Here is a 24,395-nt window from a genome sequence, read left to right on the forward strand (position 1 = left end):
CATGTGGTAGGCCCATCCATGTGGTAGACCCATCCATGTGGTAGGCCCATCCATGTGGTAGACCCATCCATGTGGTAGGCCCATCCATGTGGTAGACCCATCCATGTGGTAGGCCCATCCATGTGGTAGACCCATCCATGTGGTAGGCCCATCCATGTGGTAGACCCATCCATGTGGTAGGCCCATCCATGTGGTAGGCCCATCCATGTGGTAGACCCATCCATGTGGTAGGCCCATCCATGTGGTAGGCCCATCCATGTGGTAGGCCCATCCATGTGGTAGGCCCATCCATGTGGTAGGCCCATCCATGTGGTAGGCCCATCCATGTGGTAGACCCATCCATGTGGTAGGCCCATCCATGTGGTAGGCCCATCCATGTGGTAGACCCATCCATGTGGTAGGCCCATCCATGTGGTAGGCCCATCCATGTGGTAGACCCATCCATGTGGTAGACCCATCTATGTGGTAGACCCATCCATGTGGTAGGCCCATCCATGTGGTAGGCCCATCCATGTGGTAGGCCCATCCATGTGGTAGGCCCATCCATGTGGTAGGCCCATCCATGTGGTAGACCCATCCATGTGGTAGGCCCATCCATGTGGTAGGCCCATCCATGTGGTAGACCCATCCATGTGGTAGGCCCATCCATGAGGTAGGCCCATCCATGTGGTAGGCCCATCCATGTGGTAGGCCCATCCATGTGGTAGACCCATCCATGTGGTAGGCCCATCCATGTGGTAGGCCCATCCATGTGGTAGGCCCATCCATGTGGTAGGCCCATCCATGTGGTAGGCCCATCCATGTGGTAGGCCCATCCATGTGGTAGGCCCATCCATGTGGTAGGCCCATCCATGTGGTAGGCCCATCCATGTGGTAGACCCATCCATGTGGTAGGCCCATCCATGTGGTAGGCCCATCCATGTGGTAGACCCATCCATGTGGTAGGCCCATCCATGTGGTAGGCACACTGTTTGTTAAACAGGCCGTTGTATTGGCTTTATTAGTCCTGATTTCTGTGAATAATCACTTTGTCTATTTAAGCTCTGAATATCAGCTACCCAACCTCATCAGGAGTTATCCTGAGCCTATTGGCAATGTGTTTACACGGCAGGAAATGCAGAAGTATTTTATTTTTCGCTATGGAAACCAAACTTGAAACCACTGATCATGACAATTTTGCCCACGCGCTGAAACTCCTGGACAGCAGTTTTGAGTAGCCTGATTGTCAATTTTTCTTTGACTTGTCCTGTTTTAAGGATATATTGTTTATTAGTACATTTTGTATTTGTTTGGACACCATTTAGGTTAGGCTATTTGATCAGAGAAACCTGCATGATGTAAAAAGGTTCCGTCTCATTACATTGTCATACATTTGATCTCCATCCTGTAAGCTAAATAAAAGGGCACATACTCTTTCTACTATATTCTCTATCTGCTACATGATTTATGTTGATAATTCTTTTGACTGAACGTTGGTGGAAGCTGCAGTGATGCGTCTCTCCAACAGCACACTGGAGAGGCGTGCTGGGAATGGACAAGTGAAATATTTTTGGGTCCCTGACTTTGACAAAGTGGGCACTGCTTATCACAGGGCGGCATCACTTAAAAAGCCCATATGCCACTGGTTGAGAGAAATGTTCATTGTTTTTGGCCAGAATTATGTGAGGTTTTATGTGTTGTTGGAGGTGCGTCTTGGTCAGTTTAGCTTAGAAAATGCCGCCCTCGTCAATCCGCTGCCATAAACTGCCGCTTAGTCCTGCCTAATGAGCGGGCCGGCCTGAAGAGCATGTCAGGAGGGCACTAGAGCGCAGCATTTAGCTGGAGAATTTGATTTTTTCTTCCTTGTGGGGGAGGATGCCCCGAGCCCTCTAACAGGGATATCAAGACCATTTCCACCACTGATGACTACCTCAGACCTCAGAGAATGCTCTTAAAACTGCACAGACCCCTCTCTACCTCTATTTTTATCTCTCTCTTTATCCTCTTCACTCCCTCTCATTCCTTCTCTAAGTCATAGAGCTAAATTAGACTGTGAAATCACTTCTACAGAGACCTTGAGGAGGACCTTCTACTGAAGAAACCGCTCAGAATTGGGACACCCGGTGAGTGAACTCTCAGGCCAATGACATGAATTGACCAAAGAGGAAAAGAAAACCAGCCTTTCTTTGTCCCTCAAGCCCTGGAACTGAGCAGCTCTGCCACAGACCTATAAGCCCTGGAACTGAGCAGCTCTGCCACAGACCTATAAGCCCTGGAACTGAGCAGCTCTGCCACAGACCTATAAGCCCTGGAACTGAGCAGCTCTGCCACAGACCTATAAGCCCTGGAACTGAGCAGCTCTGCCACAGACCTATAAGCCCTGGAACTGAGCAGCTCTGCCACAGACCTATAAGCCCTGGAACTGAGCAGCTCTGCCACAGACCTATAAGCCCTGGAACTGAGCAGCTCTGCCACAGACCTATAAGCCCTGGAACTGAGCAGCTCTGCCACAGACCTATAAGGTCATATTAAAGCTACAGTCTATGATTCGAAGAAAAACACATTCTTCAAGGATCAATGGCTATACATGTATATAATTAATTCAAAAGTCCCAAAGTAGATGTACCATTCCCAAACAGTAGCTTTAACTGAACACATCTTTGCAGCATAGGCAGCATGTGAGTTTGGGGAAGCATGCATCATGGCATTTACAGACTTATGAAAGATAGCCTACTAATCCTAATGTGATAAGTAGATTGGATAGTCATAATTAGGCTAATAATATAACTTAATCACTGTTCGCAAAAAAGAGGGTTCCATGCATGGCTGAGCGTGCAGTGGTGTAGAGTAGATTATATCAGATACACTTCTCCTTTCTTTGCACAGGAAAGATTTGGCCTTTTATAAACACATTTTATGCATTTCTACTACACTTTCTATGACTGGAACATTAGCATCATCATGTTATATACAGCAAACATTACAGGGAAGCCTACTCTGCTGACACTGACAAACAGATCATAACACCCATGTTGTCTGATCCATCGGCCTACGAGAAGGGGAGACACCTTGTCAACCAACAAAAACGTTCAAGTGGCTCTGACCCAACAATGATAAAGAGTGAATATGCACCCTCACCGGGGATATGGCCGATGTTCTCTCTTTGGTGCCAATAAGATAGGCTATACTGTTTGCTTAATTAAGTTAAGAATTTTTGCAACTAAAAATACAGATTAGAGTCTTTTCTTTGCCGTCTCTTTACAGCAATAGCCATTTGCTTTCCAAACCATGTTTTCTCGCGATTGTATTTTGTAATATTGCTATATGCTCAACAATCATCTATTTGGTATTTGCCGCGCGCAATTGTAAGCAATGCTATTTAAAACAAGAAGCTAATGATCCTCTTTGGTCAAAACATGCTTTCTGGTGAAGTAGCCTATTTTGAATGATTGTATTTGTTTCTGTATAATTTAGGCTATTTAATTTAGCCTGCTTTAGCCTTATGGATATGAGAGAGAGAGAGAGAGAGAGAGAGAGAGAGAGAGAGAGAGAGAGAGAGAGAGAGAGAGAGAGAGAGAGAGAGAGAGAGAGAGAGAGAGAGAGAGAGAGAGAGAGAGAGAGAGAGAGAGAGAGAGAGAGAGAGAGAGAGAGAGAGAGAGAGGGAGAGAGAGAGAGGGAGACAGAGAGAGACAGAGACAGAGAGACAGAGACAGAGGGAGACAGAGAGAGACACAGAGAGAGAGACAGAGAGAGACACAGAGAGAGACACAGAGAGAGATACAGAGAGAGACACAGAGAGACAGAGAGAGAGACACAGAGAGAGGCAAACAGAGAGAGAGAGAGAGAGAGACAGAGACACAGAGAGAGAGAGAGAGAGACACAGAGACAGAGAGAGAGAGAGAGAGAGAGAGAGAGACAGAGACAGAGAGAAAGAGAGACACACAGAGACAGAGAGAGAGTGAGACAGAGACAGAGAGTGAGACAGAGACAGAGAGAGAGAGAGAGAGAGTTATTACTCATTTAACCTTGGGATTCTGCCTCCCACATCATGACTCTGTTTGTTTGGTTTTATCTAAGGCCAGCTTGAATCTGCACAGGCAGAATGATCATAAACCCACGAAGAACTACTGAAAGCAAAATCAAGTCAAACTGCATACTGCGTCAAAACATGAAGAGGTATAAACAAGTATGTTATGGATTGATTCTGCAGGCAACATTACAAAGACATTGATGGAAAAGTTTCTTGCTAATGTCACCTGACTGTAGTTAAGTTCTACCAGCTTTGCTGAGAGATGGTTACAGTTCTAGAATCATAATAATGAATGTGCAGAGGATCCATGAAATTCTAACAAGGAAATATTGTATAAGATTATGCAACGTAGTTGTTGAGAAGTGAAATGGAAAAGGTCAAATTAAAGCGAAAATGAATGTGAGCACTGCAGGACATTACTGAAACATCATTGGCCAACAGGTCATCCATTATCTTGAACAACCAATCACTGTGTACCCACCTGTCAATCTGCTCCAATCATGGCCGACCAGAGTGCATGTGAGTATCGCTATGACAATGACATGAAACTGGAAAGAAAACAAAGTAGTGGGACAAAAAAACAAAAAGGGGTGATAAGGGAAATCAACAAAATACCAAAAAATAAACACAGTGACAAACACCAACATAAACATCAAAGAAAGTGATTATTCATTCTATTCAAAAATAATGATTAGCAAAATGATATGTGAATAAATGTGAGCAAACTAATAAACAAATCAATCAAGCCAAAGTAAACGTTCAAATCAATTATTTTAGCAGTTCGGTATGACTGAAAGACAGAGTTGAGTGAGTTATTTTCCATACCAAGGGCAAATGTGCACCACCATCTATATAAAATGTATCTTCAGATCATTTCAAATATTAATTGTATACTGTGTAAGACACATTAGGGCTGCACTGCTGTATCTAAATGCACATCGGGAACCCATTCACCCGGCTTTGGCAGTAAATAATGCATATCACATTCATTTTTCAAAGCTCTGCAAAAAGTACTTCAGAGACTTTTAGAATGTGTCTACTACTGTCCCTCTCTTCCTCCCTTCATCTGGATAAAGCACTACGGATGGGACTGGGGTGCAGGCTGGATCTGGAAACAAGGCTGGTTAGGTATGCTACATGGGGTCGGGGATGACTATAAGATGGGGGTAGGGCTGGGGTATAGGGCAAGAGGATGGGGTAGAGGGCTGGGGTATAGGGCAAGAGGATGGGGTACAGGGCTGGGGTATAGGGCAAGAGGATGGGGTAGAGGGCTGGGGTATAGGGCAAGAGGATGGGGTACAGGGCTGGGGTATAGGGCAAGAGGATGGGGTACAGGGCTGGTGTATAGGGCAAGAGGATGGGGTACAGGGCTGGGGATAGGGCAAGAGGAAGGGGTACAGGGCTGGGGATAGGGCAAGAGGATGGGGTACAGGGCTGGGAATAGGGCAAGAGGATGGGGTACAGGGCTGGGAATAGGGTAAGAGGATGGGGTACAGGGCTGGGGATAGGGCAAGAGGATGGGGTACAGGGCTGGGGTATAGGGCAAGAGGATGCGGTATGGGACTGGGACAGTTGTATGGGACTGGGACTGGGACAGTCATATGGGACTGGGACAGTTGTATGGGACTGGGACAGTTGTATGGGACTGGGACAGTTGTATGGGACTAGGACAGTTGTATGGGACTGGGACAGTAGTATGGGACTGGGACAGTTGTATGGGACTGGGACAGTTGTATGGGACTGGGACAGTTGTATGGGACTGGGACAGTAGTAAGGGACTGGGACAGTTGTATGGGACTGGGACAGTTGTATGGGACTGGGCCTGGGACAGTAATATGGGACTGTGACAGTAGTATGGGACTGGGAGAGTAGTATGGGACTGGGACAGTTGTATAGGACTGGGACAGTTGTATGGGACTGGGACAGTTGTATGGGACTGGGACTGGGACAGTAATATGGGACTGGGACAGTAGTATGGGACTGGGAAAACTGAATGGGACTGGGACAGTTGTATGGGACTGGGCCAGTTGTATGGGACTGGGACAGCAGTATGGGACTGGGACAGTTGTATGGGACTGGGACAGTTGTATGGGACTGGGACAGTTGTATGGGACTGGGACAGCAGTATGGGACTGGGACAGTTGTATGGGACTGGGACAGTTGTATGGGACTGGGACAGTTGTTTGGGACTGGGCCAGTTGTATGGGACTGGGACAGCAGTATGGGACTGGGGCAGTTGTATGGGACTGGGACAGTTGTATGGGACTGGGACAGTTGTATGGGACTGGGACAGTTGTATGGGACTGGGACAGTTGTATGGGACTGGGACAGTTGTATGGGACTGGGACAGTTGTATGGGACTGGACAGTAGTATGGGACTGGGACAGTAGTATGGGACTGGGACAGTTGTATGGGACTGGGACTGGGATAGTAGTATGGGACTGGGACTGGGACAGTAGTATGGGAGTGGGACAGTTGTATGGGACTGGGACAGTTGTATGGGACTGGGACTGGGACAGTAATATGGGACTGGGACAGTAGTATGGGACTGGGACAGTAGTATGGGACTGGGAAAGTTGAATGGGACTGGGACTGGGACAGTAATATGGGACTGGGTCAGTAGTATGGGACTGGGACAGTTGTATGGGACTGGGGCAGTTGTATGGGACTGGGACAGTAGTATGGGACTGGGACAGTAGTATGGGACTGGGACAGTAGTATGGGACTGGGACTGGGACAGTAATATGGGACTGGGACAGCAGTATGGGACTGGATCAGTTGTATGGGACTGGGACAGTTGTATGGGACTGGGACTGGGACAGTAATATGGGACTGGGACAGTAGTATGGGACTTGGTCAGTTGTATGGGACTGGGACAGTTGTATGGGACTGGGCCAGTTGTATGGGACTGGGACAGCAGTATGGGACTGGGACAGTTGTATGGGACTGGGACAGTTGTTGGGACTGGGACAGTTGTATGGGACTGGGACAGCAGTATGGGACTGGGACAGTTGTATGGGACTGGGACAGTTGTATGGGACTGGGACAGTTGTATGGGACTGGGACAGTTGTATGGGACTGGGACAGTAGTATGGGACTGGGACAGCAGTATGGGACTGGGACAGTTGTATGGGACTGGGACAGTAGTATGGGACTGGGACAGTTGTATGGGACTGGGACTGGGACAGTAGTATGGGACTGGGACAGTAGTATGGGACTGGGACAGTTGTATGGGACTGGGACAGTAGTATGGGACTGGGACAGTAGTATGGGACTGGGACAGTTGTATGGGACTGGGACTGGGATAGTAGTATGGGACTGGGACTGGGACAGTAGTATGGGAGTGGGACTGGGACAGTAGTATGGGACTGGGACAGTTGTATGGGACTGGGACTGGGATAGAAGTATGGGACTGGGACAGTAGTATGGGACTGGGACAGTTGTATGGGACTGGGACTGGGACAGTAGTATGGAACTGGAACAGTAGTATGGGACTGGGACAATAGTATGGGACTGGGACAGTAGGATGGGACTGGGACAGTTGTATGGGATTGGGACTGGGTCAGTAGTATGGGACTGGGACAGTAGGATGGGACTGGGACAGTTGTATGGGATTGGGACTGGGACAGTTGTATGGGACTGGGACAGTAGTATCGGACTGGGACAGTTGTATGGGACTGGGACAGTTGTATGGGACTGCGACAGTTGTATGGGATTTGAACTGGGACAGTTGTATGGGACTGGGACAGTTGTAGGGGACTGGGACAGTTGTAGGGGACTGGGACAGTTGTATGGGACTGGGACAGTTGTATGGGATTGGGACTGGGACAGTTGTATGGGACTGGGACAGTTGTATGGGACTGGGACAGTAGTATGGGACTGGGACAGTTGTATGGGACTGGGACAGTTGTTCGGGACTTGGACTGGGACAGTAGAATGGGATTGGGACAGTTGTATGGGACTGGGACAGTAGTATGGGACTGGGACAGTTGTATGGGACTGGGACAGTTGTTTGGGACTGGGACAGTTGTATGGGATTGGGACAGTTGTATGGGACTGGGACAGTAGTATGGGACTGGGACAGTAGTATGGGACTGACACAGTTGTAGGGGACTGGGACAGTTGTATGTGACTGGGACAGTTGTATGGGATTGGGACTGGGGAAAGTTGTATGGGACTGGGACAGTTGTATGGGACTGGGACAGTAGTATGGGACTGGGACAGTTGTAGGGGACTGGGACAGTTGTAGGGGACTGGGACAGTTGTAGGGGACTGGGACAGTTGTATGGGATTGGGACTGGGACAGTTGTATGGGATTGGGACTGGGACAGTTGTATGGGACTGGGACAGTTGTATGGGACTGGGACAGTAGTGTGGGACTGGGACAGTTGTATGGGATTGGGACTGGGACAGTTGTATGGGACTGGGACAGTTGTATGGGATTGGGACTGGGACAGTTGTATGGGACTGGGACAGTTGTATGGGACCGGGACAGTAGTATGGGACTGGGACAGTTGTTTGGGACTGGGCCAGTTGTATGGGACTGGGACAGCAGTATGGGACTGGGACAGTTGTATGGGACTGGGACAGTTGTATGGGACTGGGACAGTTGTATGGGACTGGGACAGTTGTATGGGACTGGGACAGTTGTATGGGACTGGGACAGTTGTATGGGACTGGGACAGTTGTATGGGACTGGACAGTAGTATGGGACTGGGACAGTAGTATGGGACTGGGACAGTTGTATGGGACTGGGACTGGGATAGTAGTATGGGACTGGGACTGGGACAGTAGTATGGGAGTGGGACAGTTGTATGGGACTGGGACAGTTGTATGGGACTGGGACTGGGACAGTAATATGGGACTGGGACAGTAGTATGGGACTGGGACAGTAGTATGGGACTGGGAAAGTTGAATGGGACTGGGACTGGGACAGTAATATGGGACTGGGTCAGTAGTATGGGACTGGGACAGTTGTATGGGACTGGGGCAGTTGTATGGGACTGGGACAGTAGTATGGGACTGGGACAGTAGTATGGGACTGGGACAGTAGTATGGGACTGGGACTGGGACAGTAATATGGGACTGGGACAGCAGTATGGGACTGGATCAGTTGTATGGGACTGGGACAGTTGTATGGGACTGGGACTGGGACAGTAATATGGGACTGGGACAGTAGTATGGGACTTGGTCAGTTGTATGGGACTGGGACAGTTGTATGGGACTGGGCCAGTTGTATGGGACTGGGACAGCAGTATGGGACTGGGACAGTTGTATGGGACTGGGACAGTTGTTGGGACTGGGACAGTTGTATGGGACTGGGACAGCAGTATGGGACTGGGACAGTTGTATGGGACTGGGACAGTTGTATGGGACTGGGACAGTTGTATGGGACTGGGACAGTTGTATGGGACTGGGACAGTAGTATGGGACTGGGACAGCAGTATGGGACTGGGACAGTTGTATGGGACTGGGACAGTAGTATGGGACTGGGACAGTTGTATGGGACTGGGACTGGGACAGTAGTATGGGACTGGGACAGTAGTATGGGACTGGGACAGTTGTATGGGACTGGGACAGTAGTATGGGACTGGGACAGTAGTATGGGACTGGGACAGTTGTATGGGACTGGGACTGGGATAGTAGTATGGGACTGGGACTGGGACAGTAGTATGGGAGTGGGACTGGGACAGTAGTATGGGACTGGGACAGTTGTATGGGACTGGGACTGGGATAGAAGTATGGGACTGGGACAGTAGTATGGGACTGGGACAGTTGTATGGGACTGGGACTGGGACAGTAGTATGGAACTGGAACAGTAGTATGGGACTGGGACAATAGTATGGGACTGGGACAGTAGGATGGGACTGGGACAGTTGTATGGGATTGGGACTGGGTCAGTAGTATGGGACTGGGACAGTAGGATGGGACTGGGACAGTTGTATGGGATTGGGACTGGGACAGTTGTATGGGACTGGGACAGTAGTATCGGACTGGGACAGTTGTATGGGACTGGGACAGTTGTATGGGACTGCGACAGTTGTATGGGATTTGAACTGGGACAGTTGTATGGGACTGGGACAGTTGTAGGGGACTGGGACAGTTGTAGGGGACTGGGACAGTTGTATGGGACTGGGACAGTTGTATGGGATTGGGACTGGGACAGTTGTATGGGACTGGGACAGTTGTATGGGACTGGGACAGTAGTATGGGACTGGGACAGTTGTATGGGACTGGGACAGTTGTTCGGGACTTGGACTGGGACAGTAGAATGGGATTGGGACAGTTGTATGGGACTGGGACAGTAGTATGGGACTGGGACAGTTGTATGGGACTGGGACAGTTGTTTGGGACTGGGACAGTTGTATGGGATTGGGACAGTTGTATGGGACTGGGACAGTAGTATGGGACTGGGACAGTAGTATGGGACTGACACAGTTGTAGGGGACTGGGACAGTTGTATGTGACTGGGACAGTTGTATGGGATTGGGACTGGGGAAAGTTGTATGGGACTGGGACAGTTGTATGGGACTGGGACAGTAGTATGGGACTGGGACAGTTGTAGGGGACTGGGACAGTTGTAGGGGACTGGGACAGTTGTATGGGATTGGGACTGGGACAGTTGTATGGGATTGGGACTGGGACAGTTGTATGGGACTGGGACAGTTGTATGGGACTGGGACAGTAGTGTGGGACTGGGACAGTTGTATGGGATTGGGACTGGGACAGTTGTATGGGACTGGGACAGTTGTATGGGATTGGGACTGGGACAGTTGTATGGGACTGGGACAGTTGTATGGGACCGGGACAGTAGTATGGGACTGGGACAGTTGTATGGGATTGGGACTGGGACAGTTGTATGGGACTGGGACAGTTGTATGGGACTGGGACAGTAGTATGGGACTGGGACAGTTGTATGGGACTGGGACAGTTGTATGGGACTTGGACAGTTGTATGGGACTGGGTCGGTAGTATGTGACTGGGACAGTTGTATGGGATTGGGACTGGGACAGTTGTATGGGACTGGGACAGTTGTATGGGACTGGGACAGTAGTATGGGACTGGGACAGTTGTATGGGACTTGGACTTGGACTTGACTTGGAAAAGCCAACTGAGATTTATTCCTGATTATTATTTGACCATGCTTGTCATTTATGAACATTTTGAAAATCTTGGCTCTCTCTAATTTTCTCCTTCTCTCTTTCTTTCTCTCGGAGGACCTGAGCCCTAGGACCATACGTCGGGACTACCGGCCGTGGTGACTCCTTGCTGTCCCCAGTCCGCCTGGCCTTGCTGCTATTCCAGTTTCAACTGTTCTGCCTGCGGTTATGGAACCCCTACCTGTCCCAGACCTGCTGTTTTCAACTCTTAATGATCGGCTATGAAAAGCCAACTGAGATTTATTCCTGATTATTATTTGACCATGCTTGTCATTTATGAACATTTTGAAAATCTTGGCTCTCTCTAATTTTCTCCTTCTCTCTTTCTTTCTCTCGGAGGACCTGGGCCCTAGGACCATGCGTCGGGACTGCCGCCCGTGGTGACTCCTTGCTGTCCCCAGTCCGCCTGGCCTTGCTGCTATTCCAGTTTCAGCTGTTCTGCCTGCGGTTATGGAACCGCCACCTGTCCCAGACCTGTTGTTTTTCAACTCTTGATGATCGGCTATGAAAAGCCAACTGAAAATTATTCATGATTATTATTTGACCATGCTTGTCACTTATGAACATTTTTGAACATCTTGGCATAGTTCTGTTATAATCTCCACCCGGCACAGCCAGAAGAGGACTGGCCACCCCTCATAGCCTGGTTCCTCTCTAGGTTTCTTCCTAGGTTTTGGACTGGGACAGTTGTATGGGACTGGGACAGTTGTATGGGACTGGGACAGTAGTATGGGACTGGGACAGCAGTCTGGGATTGGGACAGTTGTATGGGACTGGGACAGTTGTATGGGACTGCGACAGTAGTATGGGACTTGGAAGGTAGGATGGGACTGGGACAGTTGTATGGGACTGGGACAGTTGTATGGGACTGGGACAGTAGTATGGGACTGGGACAGTTGGATGGGACTGGGACAGTTGTTTGGGACTGGGACAGTTGTTTGGGACTGGGAGAGTTGTATGGGATTGGGACAGTTGTATGGGACTGGGACAGTAGTATGGGACTGGGACAGTTGTATGGGACTGGGACAGTTGTTTGGTACTGGGACAGTTGTATGGGATTGGGACAGTTGTATGGGACTGGGACAGTAGTATGGGACTGGGACAGTTGTATGGGACTGGGACAGTTGTATGGGATTGGGACAGTTGTATGGGACTTGGACTTGGACTTGACTTGGAAAAGCCAACTGAGATTTATTCCTGATTATTATTTGACCATGCTTGTCATTTATGAACATTTTGAAAATCTTGGCTCTCTCTAATTTTCTCCTTCTCTCTTTCTTTCTCTCGGAGGACCTGAGCCCTAGGACCATACGTCGGGACTACCGGCCGTGGTGACTCCTTGCTGTCCCCAGTCCGCCTGGCCTTGCTGCTATTCCAGTTTCAACTGTTCTGCCTGCGGTTATGGAACCCCTACCTGTCCCAGACCTGCTGTTTTCAACTCTTAATGATCGGCTATGAAAAGCCAACTGAGATTTATTCCTGATTATTATTTGACCATGCTTGTCATTTATGAACATTTTGAAAATCTTGGCTCTCTCTAATTTTCTCCTTCTCTCTTTCTTTCTCTCGGAGGACCTGGGCCCTAGGACCATGCGTCGGGACTGCCGCCCGTGGTGACTCCTTGCTGTCCCCAGTCCGCCTGGCCTTGCTGCTATTCCAGTTTCAGCTGTTCTGCCTGCGGTTATGGAACCGCCACCTGTCCCAGACCTGTTGTTTTTCAACTCTTGATGATCGGCTATGAAAAGCCAACTGAAAATTATTCATGATTATTATTTGACCATGCTTGTCACTTATGAACATTTTTGAACATCTTGGCATAGTTCTGTTATAATCTCCACCCGGCACAGCCAGAAGAGGACTGGCCACCCCTCATAGCCTGGTTCCTCTCTAGGTTTCTTCCTAGGTTTTGGACTGGGACAGTTGTATGGGACTGGGACAGTTGTATGGGACTGGGACAGTAGTATGGGACTGGGACAGCAGTCTGGGATTGGGACAGTTGTATGGGACTGGGACAGTTGTATGGGACTGCGACAGTAGTATGGGACTTGGAAGGTAGGATGGGACTGGGACAGTTGTATGGGACTGGGACAGTTGTATGGGACTGGGACAGTAGTATGGGACTGGGACAGTTGGATGGGACTGGGACAGTTGTTTGGGACTGGGACAGTTGTTTGGGACTGGGAGAGTTGTATGGGATTGGGACAGTTGTATGGGACTGGGACAGTAGTATGGGACTGGGACAGTTGTATGGGACTGGGACAGTTGTTTGGTACTGGGACAGTTGTATGGGATTGGGACAGTTGTATGGGACTGGGACAGTAGTATGGGACTGGGACAGTTGTATGGGACTGGGACAGTTGTATGGGATTGGGACTGGGACAGTTGTATGGGACTGGGACAGTTGTATGGGACTGGGACAGTAGTATGGGACTGGGACAGTTGTTTGGTACTGGGACAGTAGTATGGGACTGACACAGTTGTATGGGACTGGGACAGTTGTATGGGACTGGGACAGTTGTATGGGACTGGGACAGTAGTATGGGGCTGGGACAGTTGATTGGGACTGGGACAGTTGTATGGGACTGGGACAGTTGTATGGGACTGGGACAGTAGTATGGGACTGGGACAGTTGTATGGGACTGGGACAGTTGTATGGGACTGGGACAGCAGTATGGGACTGGGACAGCTGTATGGGACTGACACAGTTGTATGGGACTGGGACAGTTGTATGGGACTGGGACAGTTGTATGGGACTGGGACAGTTGTATGGGACTGGGACAGTAGTATGGGACTGGGACAGTTGTATGGGACTGGGACAGTATTATGGGACTGGGACAGTAGTATGGGACTGGGACAGTTGTATGGGACTGGGACAGTAGTTTGGAACTGGGGAATAAGGTTTGAGTGGGAGATCTTACCTCCCGAAGCTGCTGTTGGACCCTGTTGATGATTCGTAGCCAGTTCTCTCTAGCCCGCAGTGACGGGTCCACCGGCTCCTTGGGCTCCTCATCTACAGGACCACTACAGGGACAAGAACAGGACTGAGAACAACTCCATATCTGGGTCCCAAATGGCCCTCTACCTGGTCAAAAGTAGTGCACTATATAGGTAATACTGGTCAAAGGTAGTGCACTATACAGGTAATACTGGTCAAAGGTAGTGCACTATACAGGTAATACTGGTCAAAGGTAGTGCACTATATAGGTAATACTGGTCAAAGGTAGTGCACTATATAGGTAATACTGGTCAAAGGTAGTGCACTATATAGGTAATACTGGTCAAAGGTAGTGCACTATATAGGTAATACTGGTCAAAGGTAGTGCACTATATAGGTAATACTGGTCAAAGGTAGTGCACTATATAAGTAATACTGGTCAAAGGTAGTGCACTATATCGGTAATACTGGTCAAAGGTAGTGCACTATATAGGTAATACTGGTCAAAGGTAGTGCACTATATAGGTAATACTGGTCAAAGGTAGTGCACTATATAGGTAATACTGGTCAAAGGTAGTGCACTATATAGGTAATACTGGTCAAAGGTAGTGCACTATATAGGTAATACTGGTCAAAGGTAGTGCACTATATAGGTAATACTGGTCAAAGGTAGTGCACTATATAGGTAATACTGGTCAAAGGTAGTGCACTATATAGGTAATACTGGTCAAAGGTAGTGCACTATATAGGTAATACTGGTCAAAGGTAGTGCACTATATAGGTAATACTGGTCAAAGGTAGTGCACTATATAGGTAATACTGGTCAAAGGTAGTGCACTATATAGGTAATACTGGTCAAAGGTAGTGCACTATATAGGTAATACTGGTCAAAGGTAGTGCACTATATAGGTAATACTGGTCAAAGGTAGTGCACTATATAGGTAATACTGGTCAAAGGTAGTGCACTATATAGGGGGAATAGGGGGTCATTTTAGACGCATATCCATGTTCTTTTTCACAGTCCACCCAATATGGTGGCCCAATAAAACAAATGCCCCTGTTGCTCCCATAGAACAGAAAGGCTAAAAGATTAGAGATTTGGGAGGGGGGTTTACCTCTCAGGGATGGGCTCAACCTCCTCTAGGGGGGTGGGGGGGCGGCTCTCGTCAAACCTCAGCTCCTCATCTTCCATAGGTTCCTCCTCTATGGGGGTGGGGATCCTAACCTCGGGTGGAAGGGGTTCGTCTTCCTCTAGAAGGTGTTGGTCCTCCGGCAGGGGGTGTTTGGAATCGGGGCCCTCTGATTGGGGGGTTGTTTGGGCAGGGGGCTGGGCCTGAGAGGGGGGGGCAGTGGAGGGGGTCGGCTGGGACGGAGAGGCAGTGGTTGTGGACTGGGTGCCCTGAGGGGAAGGGGTGCCGGTGGCAGGGTGAGATGGGGGAATGGAGGAGGCAGTCTGGGGCTGGGGTTGTGAGCCTGGGGGGTGAGCCTGGGCAGGTTGGGCAGTGGGGAGTCCAGAAGACAGAAAAGATGAGGCCAGGCCTGTTACTGCTGCTGAGAAGGGCTTTGCCATGGAGAAGAAGGACTGGGCCGGTGCTGGGCCGGGGACTGGCTGGGGCTGAGACTGTGGTTGAGGGGCCTGGGTGGGTGGCTGACCCAGGGGCTGTCCTCCTGGAGCCTTGGCCGGAGGGGGGGCTTGATTTGGGGCTTGGCTGGGCGGCTGGCTGGGTGGCGCCTGATGTTGATGCAGAGAAGGCTGTTTTTCCAGGGGGGGTCTAGAAGCACCGGGGACGTCGAGTGTGGGGGGTGCCGTGCTGTTGGGGGTGGGGGTGTAGGGGACCTCCATATCCTCACTGAGGGTGCCGTCCAGAGGGTAATCCTCATCGTCATAAATCTCGCCCTCCTCTCCTTCATATGTCCCCTCTTCCTCATACAGGCCCCCGTCATCCTCCTCATAGAGGGCCCCCTCCTCACCCCCGTCCTTACTGTAGCCCCCCTCATCGCTGTACCCCCCGTGGGTCTCGTCAGGGTCCCAGTCGGGAGAGCCCTTGCTGTAGGTGACAGAGGAGTGACAGGAGTGGTAAGAGTCGTTCTCATCGTAAGGATCCCTCTCTCTGTACTCCGGGCCGTACTCCTCCTCACTCAGCTGGCTGCTGCAGCGACTCAACTCTGCCGACGACGCATAGCTCCCCGTAGGGCTGGAGAGGAGAGGGGGGAGGAGAAAAAGAAGAGAGAAAGAGTGAGAGACAAGGAAGAGAGAAGTAACAGGAGGTAGACAGTAGAGACAGGATGAGAGAAAGGTGGAGGAGGGAGGAAGTAGAGACAGTATGAGAGAAAGGTGGAGGAGGGAGGAAGTAGAGACAGTACGAGAGAAAGGTGGAGGAGGGAGGAAGTAGAGACAGTATGAGAGAAAGGTGGAGGAGGGAGGAAGCGGAGACAGTACGAGAGAAAGGTGGAGGAGGGAGGAAGTAGAGACAGTACGAGAGAAAGGTGGAGGAGGGAGGAAGCAGAGACAGTACGAGAGAAAGGTGGAGGAGGGAGGAAGTGGAGACAGAACGAGAGAAAGGTGGAGGAGGGAAGTGGAGACAGGACGAGAAAGGTGGAGGGAGGAAGTAGAGACAGGACGAGAGAAAGGTGGAGGAGGGAGAAAGTGGAGACAGGACGAGAGAAAGGTGGAGGAGGGAGAAAGTGGAGACAGGACGAGAGAAAGTGGAGGAGGGAAGTGGAGACAGGACGAGAAAGGTGGAGGGAGGAAGTAGAGACAGGATGAGAGAAAGGTGGAGGAGGGAGGAAGTAGAGACAGTATGAGAGAAAGGTGGAGGAGGGAGGAAGTGGAGACAGGACGAGAGAAAGGTGGAGGAGGGAGGAAGTAGAGACAGTATGAGAGAAAGGTGGAGGAGGTAGAAAGTAGAGACAGGACGAGAGAAAGGTGGAGGAGGGAGGAAGTGGAGACAGTACGAGAGAAAGGTGGAGGAGGGAGGAAGTAGAGACAGTATGAGAGAAAGGTGGAGGAGGTAGAAAGTGGAGACAGGACGAGAGAAAGGTGGAGGAGGGAGAAAGTGGAGACAGGACGAGAGAAAGTGGAGGAGGGAAGTGGAGACAGGACGAGAAAGGTGGAGGGAGGAAGTAGAGACAGGATGAGAGAAAGGTGGAGGAGGGAGAAAGTGGAGACAGGACGAGAGAAAGGTGGAGGAGGGAGAAAGTGGAGACAGGACGAGAGAAAGTGGAGGAGGGAAGTGGAGACAGGACGAGAAAGGTGGAGGGAGGAAGTAGAGACAGGATGAGAGAAAGGTGGAGGAGGGAGGAAGTAGAGACAGTATGAGAGAAAGGTGGAGGAGGGAGGAAGTGGAGACAGGACGAGAGAAAGGTGGAGGAGGGAGGAAGTAGAGACAGTATGAGAGAAAGGTGGAGGAGGTAGAAAGTAGAGACAGGACGAGAGAAAGGTGGAGGAGGGAGGAAGTGGAGACAGTACGAGAGAAAGGTGGAGGAGGGAGGAAGTAGAGACAGTATGAGAGAAAGGTGGAGGAGGTAGAAAGTAGAGACAGTACGAGAGAAAGGTGGAGGAGGGAGGAAGTAGAGACAGTATGAGAGAAAGGTGGAGGAGGTAGAAAGTAGAGACAGTATGAGAGAAAGGTGGAGGAGGGAGGAAGTGGAGACAGTACGAGAGAAAGGTGGAGGAGGGAGGAAGTAGAGACAGTATGAGAGAAAGGTGGAGGAGGTAGAAAGTAGAGACAGGACGAGAGAAAGGTGGAGGAGGGAGGAAGTAGAGACAGTATGAGAGAAAGGTGGAGGAGGTAGAAAGTAGAGACAGTACGAGAGAAAGGTGGAGGAGGGAGGAAGTAGAGACAGTACGAGAGAAAGGTGGAGGAGGGAGGAAGTAGAGACAGTACGAGAGAAAGGTGGAGGAGGGAGGAAGTAGAGACAGGACGAGAGAAAGGTGGAGGAGGGAGGAAGTAGAGACAGGACGAGAGAAAGGTGGAGGAGGGAGGAAGTAGAGACAGTATGAGAGAAAGGTGGAGGAGGGAGGAAGTAGAGACAGTATGAGAGAAAGGTGGAGGAGGGAGGAAGTAGAGACAGGACGAGAGAAAGGTGGAGGAGGGAGAAAGTGGAGACAGGACGAGAGAAAGGTGGAGGAGGGAAGTGGAGACAGGACGAGAAAGGTGGAGGGAGGAAGTAGAGACAGGACGAGAGAAAGGTGGAGGAGGTAGAAAGTAGAGACAGGACAAGAGAAAGGTGGAGGAGGGAGGAAGTAGAGACAGTATGAGAGAAAGGTGGAGGAGGTAGAAAGTAGAGACAGTACGAGAGAAAGGTGGAGGAGGGAGGAAGTGGAGACAGGACGAGAGAAAGGTGGAGGAGGGAGGAAGTAGAGACAGTACGAGAGAAAGGTGGAGGAGGGAGGAAGTAGAGACAGTACGAGAGAAAGGTGGAGGAGGGAGGAAGTAGAGACAGTATGAGAGAAAGGTGGAGGAGGGAGGAAGTAGAGACAGTATGAGAGAAAGGTGGAGGAGGGAAGTGGAGACAGGACGAGAAAGGTGGAGGGAGGAAGTAGAGACAGGACGAGAGAAAGGTGGAGGAGGGAGGAAGTGGAGACAGAACGAGAGAAAGGTGGAGTAGGGAGGAAGTGGAGACAGGACGAGAGAAAGGTGGAGGAGGGAGGAAGTGGAGACAGGACGAGAGAAAGGTGGAGGAGGGAGGAAGTAGAGACAGGACGAGAGAAAGGTGGAGGGAGGAAGTAGAGACAGGACGAGAGAAAGGTGGAGGGAGGAAGTAGAGACAGAACGAGAGAAAGGTGGAGGAGGGAGGAAGTGGAGACAGGACGAGAGAAAGGTGGAGTAGGGAGAAAGTGGAGACAGGACGAGAGAAAGGTGGAGGAGGGAGGAAGTGGAGACAATACGAGCGAAAGGTGGAGGAGGGAGGAAGTGGGGACAGGACGAGAGAAAGGTGGAGGAGGGAGGAAGTGGGAAATGAGGAAGGAAAGGAAGAGTAAGAAATAGTCATTACCATGGAGGGACAGACAGACACTTTCGTAAAGTACACAATATCCAGAGCATCCCTGAGCAATAGTAAAACGCTCTGCTATAACACCTGACTGTGAAGGTAAAACCCACTAAACTGATGGTTAATCGATAAGAGGTAAGCGAAACAGCAGTGTCAGACAGAGAGAGAAATAAATGAGAGAGAGACAGAAGGAGCGAGAAAGAGAGAGAGAGAAGGAGAAAGAGAGAGAAGGAAAGAGAAAACGAGAGAGAGAGAGAAATAGAGCAGAACAGAAAGCTGACAAATGAAAAAGAACAAGCATCCTCGCAGAGAACAAACACGGGAGGAGTATTTATACTCCATGATAAATGAGGCTATTAAAGAAAGAATGGAGAGAGAGGGGGGACATAGGGGGAGAGAGAGAAGGGGGTAGAGGGAGGGAGAGAGGGGGAGAGAGGGAGGGAGAGGGGGGGCAGAGGAAGAGGGGGTGAGCAATGTAGAGAGAAGGAGAGGAGAGAGGGGGGAGAGGGAGAGAGGGGGGAGAGAGAGATGGGGAGAGGGAGAGACGGGGAGAGGGGGGAGAGAGGGGGGTAGAGGGAGGGAGAGAGGGGGAGAGAGGGGGGAGACACAGAGGAAGAGGGGGTGAGCAATGAAGAGAGAAGGAGAGGAGAGAGGGGGAGAGGGAGAGAGGCGTGGAGAGGGGAGAGAGAGGGGAAGAGGGGGGTGAGGGGGAGAGGGGGGGAGGGGGGAGAGGGAGAGAGGGAGGGGGGAGAAGAGGGGGAGAGGGGGATAGGGGGGATAGGGAGGAGAGAGAGAGGTGGGAGAGAGAAGGAGGGAGAGGGAGAGGTGGGAGAGAGAGGGAGGGAGAGGGAGAGAGGGGGGAGAGGGAGAGAGGGGGAGAGGGGGGAAAGGGAGAGAGGGGAGAGAGGGGAGAGAGAGGGGAGAGAGGGGAGAGAGAGGAGAGAGAAGGGGGAGAGGGAGAGCAATGAAGAGAGAAGGAGAGGAGGAGAGGATACACACACTCACACACATCAAAACATTTGTGCAGTATTGACCATGAGATTGTTTGTTGAATAATGCACGAAGAAGCAGCGAGCAGCGGACTCAGTCAGGGGACACACTCATGGGACAAAGTCAGGGGGGACACAGTCAGGGGGACACAGTCAGGGGGGACACTCAGGGTAGTGTGTCTTTTCCTCAGGCTGAGAGGAACATACCTGCAAGGTAAGCACTGAGCTGGAGCAGGACACCAGGGAGTATACAGACAGAGAGGAGCAGGAGACCAGGGAGTAAACAGACAGAGAGGAGCAGGAGACCAGGGAGTAAACAGACAGAGAGGAGCAGGAGAGCAGGGAGTAAACAGACAGAGAGGAGCAGGAGACCAGGGAGTATACAGACAGAGAGGAGCAGGAGACCAGGGAGTATACAGACAGAGAGGAGCAGGAGACCAGGGAGTATACAGACAGAGAGGAGCAGGAGACCAGGGAGTAAACAGACAGAGAGGAGCAGGAGACCAGGGAGTATACAGACAGAGAGGAGCAGGAGACCAGGGAGTATACAGACAGAGAGGAGCAGGAGACCAGGGAGTAAACAGACAGAGAGGAGCAGGAGACCAGGGAGTATACAGACAGAGAGGAGCAGGAGAGCAGGGAGTAAACAGACAGAGAGGAGCAGAAGACCAGGGAGTATACAGACAGAGAGGAGCAGGAGAGCAGGGAGTATACAGACAGAGAGGAGCAGTAGAGACACACATACCTGATGGCCCTCTGGTGGTAGTTGAGGGGGCCACAGCTGTTGGATGGGGGGTAGGAGGAGGGGCGGGTCCCCTGGCGGTGCTGCTGGTCTCTGATGGGGTACTGGTGGACGGAAGCGTTGGGCTGAGACGTGGTATAGTAGGGGGGAGGGATGCTGTTACTGGTCTCACTGCGGTAGTCACTGTCTCTGTCATCCACAGCACTGTCTGGGTCCTCATCTGGAGGAGAGGAGGGGAGATTAGATGAGAGGAGTGGAGATTAGATGAGAGGAGAATAGAGGAGATTAGATGAGAGAAGAATAGAGGAGATTAGATGAGAGGAGTGGAGAGGAGATTAGATGAGATGAGAGGAGATTAGATGAGAGGAGTGGAGAGGAGAATAGAGGAGATTAGATGAGAGAAGAATAGAGGAGATTAGATGAGAGGAGAGGAGTGGAGAGGAGATTAGATGAGAGGAGAGGAGAGGAGTGGAGATTAGATGAGAGGAGATTAGATGAGAGGAGTGGAGATTAGATGAGAGGAGAGGAGTGGAGTGGAGATTAGATGAGAGGAGAGGAGTGGAGTGGAGATTAGATGAGAGGAGTGGAGATTAGATGAGAGGAGATTAGATGAGAGGAGTGGAGATTAGATGAGAGGAGAGGAGTGGAGATTAGATGAGATGAGAGGAGATTAGATGAGAGGAGTGGAGAGGAGAATAGAGGAGATTAGATGAGAGAAGAATAGAGGAGATTAGATGAGAGGAGAGGAGTGGAGAGGAGATTAGATGAGAGGAGAGGAGAGGAGTGGAGATTAGATGAGAGGAGTGGAGAGGAGATGAGAGGAGATTAGATGAGAGGAGAGGAGATTAGATGAGAGGAGTGGAGATTAGATGAGAGGAGATTAGATTAGATGAGAGGAGAGGAGATTAGATGAGAGGAGTGGAGATTAGATGAGAGGAGAGGAGTGGAGTGGAGATTAGATGAGAGGAGTGGAGATTAGATGAGAGGAGATTAGATGAGAGGAGAGGAGATTAGATGAGAGGAGTGGAGATTAGATGAGAGGAGATTAGATGAGAGGAGAGGAGATTAGATGAGAGGAGATTAGATGAGAGGAGAGAAGATTAGATGAGATGAGATGAGAGGAGATTAGATGAGAGGAGATTAGATGAGAGGAGATTAGATGAGAGGAGTGGAGATTAGATGAGAGGAGTGGAGATTAGATGAGAGGAGATTAGATGAGAGGAGATTAGATGAGAGGAGAGTAGAGGAGATTAGATGAGAGGAGATGAGATGAGAGGAGTGGAGATTAGATGAGAGGAGTGGAGATTAGATGAGAGGAGATTAGATGAGATGAGATGAGAGGAGATTAGATGAGAGGAGATGAGAGGAGATTAGATGAGAGAAGAATAGAGGAGATGAGATGAGAGGAGTGGAGAGGAGATTAGATGAGAGGGGAGGAGATTAGATGAGAGGAGATTAGATGAGAGGAGAGGAGTGGAGAGGAGATTAGATGACAGGAGAGGAGTGGAGTGGAGATTAGATGAGAGGAGTGAAGATTAGATGAGAGGAGATTAGATGAAAGGAGAGGAGTGGAGATTAGATGAGAGGAGATTAGATGAGTGGAGAGGAGATTAGATGAGAGGACACAGGGTTAATAATAGTCATGTAGTGTGTCCCAAATTCCACATTATTCCTCATATAGTGCACTACTTTAGTAGTGGGCAAAAGAAGTGCACTATATAGAGAATAGGGTGCCATTTGGGACATACCCATGGAGGTGTGCAGTACTGACACTTTCCATTCTATCCCTTTAATCAAGGACTGACTCAGACTCTCTTGAGAGAGTGGGTGAAACTAAAGCTGGCTTTACATTGTGGAGGTGAAGAACTGTCGTTCACACAGACCATCGGATAAAATCTAGAATCATCTCAACTGGACTGATTCCGATTCGTCCGTTGTGTTCAGATTTTAGAACACTGGAACCTGTTCACACAGGACTCTGACTACATCTCGCCCAGTCATACTGCCAGACTGTTGAAATTCAGTCTAAATCACTCTACATTTTGTCAGATGGTCTGTTTGAACTCAGCTTTAAAGAAGCATTTTCACTTTCTAAGTGGATCGCAGATTCAAGAGAGAACTTCATTACATTATTATTCCCAGAGGAGGATAAATAAGAAGCAGCAGAATGTTCAAAACCACTCGTTCACAATGCACACTTAGCAGAATGATCAAAACCACTCGTTCACAATGCACACTCAGCAGAATGATCAAAACCACTCGTTCACAATGCACACTCAGCAGAATGATCAAAACCACTCGTTCACAATGCACACTTAGCAGAATGATCAAAACCACTCGTTCACAATGCACACTCAGCAGAATGATCAAAACCACTCGTTCACAATGCACACTCAGCAGAATGATCAAAACCACTCGTTCACAATGCACACTCAGCAGAATGATCAAAACCACTCGTTCACAATGCACACTCAGCAGAATGATCAAAACCACTCGTTCACAATGCACACTTAGCAGAATGATCAAAACCACTCGTTCACAATGCACACTCAGCAGAATGATCAAAACCACTCGTTCACAATGCACACTTAGCAGAATGATCAAAACCACTCGTTCACAATGCACACTCAGCAGAATGATCAAAACCACTCGTTCACAATGCACACTTAGCAGAATGATCAAAACCACTCGTTCACAATGCACACTTAGCAGAATGCTATCCCAGTTAATGTGGACCGTTTCAACACCAACCATAGAACTCCAATAGAGCTCATCTCACCAGGTCACTCAGAGTGCAGTCATAAAAATAGGTCATCTAGATCCGTCACGGCTCTGTACTCCACATCATCTACAGTACCAGTCAAAAGTTCTCATCTACTCATTCAAGGGTTTTTCTTTCTTTTTACTACTTTCTACATTGTAGAATAATAGTGAAGACATCAAAACTATGAAATAACGCGTATAGAATCATGCAGTAACCAAAGAAGTGTTAAACAAATCAAAATATATTTTAGATTCTTCAAAGTAGCCACCCTTTGCCTTGATGACAGCTTTGCACACTCTTGGCATTCTCTCAACCAGCTTCATGAGGAATGCTTTTCCAACAGTCTTGAAGGAGTTCCCACATATGCTGAGCACTTGTTATCTGCTTTTCCTTCACTCTGCGGTCCAACTCATCCCAAATCTCAATTGAGTTGAGGACGGGTGATTGTGGAGGCCATGTCATCTGATGCAGCACTCCATCACTCTCCTTCTTGGTTAAATAGCCCTTACACAGCCTGGAGTCATGTTTTGTCCTGTTGAAAAACAAATGATAGTCCCACTAAGCCCAAACCAGATGGGATGGCGTATCGCTGCAGAATGCTGTGGTAGCCATGCTGGTTAAGTGTGCCTTGAATTCTAAATAAATCATAGACAGTGTCACCAGCAAAGCACCCCCACACCATCACACCTCCTCTTCCATGCTTCACGGTGGGAACCACACATGCGGAGATCATCCGTTCACCGACTCTGCGTCTCACAGACACGGCGGTTGGAACCAAAAATCTCAAATTTGGACTCATCA

General features: G+C 49.7%; 1 protein-coding gene across 1 annotated transcript in view; it reads right to left on the minus strand.

Moving 5' to 3' along the window:
• LOC139550325 (protein unc-13 homolog A-like) overlaps positions 1–24,395 on the minus strand; it is a 112,506-nt gene that overhangs the window by 44,245 nt on the left and 43,866 nt on the right. Inside the window, exons 9-11 of the mRNA XM_071361154.1 lie at positions 20,834–21,050; positions 15,220–16,299; positions 14,088–14,190 (exon numbers count right to left, since the gene is read on the minus strand). Coding sequence (XP_071217255.1) covers positions 14,088–14,190; positions 15,220–16,299; positions 20,834–21,050 — 1,400 coding nt within the window. The remainder of the gene's footprint in view (positions 1–14,087; positions 14,191–15,219; positions 16,300–20,833; positions 21,051–24,395) is intronic.

Source organism: Salvelinus alpinus, chromosome 23 (assembly GCF_045679555.1).
Source record: "Salvelinus alpinus chromosome 23, SLU_Salpinus.1, whole genome shotgun sequence".
Taxonomy (NCBI): Eukaryota; Metazoa; Chordata; class Actinopteri; order Salmoniformes; family Salmonidae; genus Salvelinus; species Salvelinus alpinus.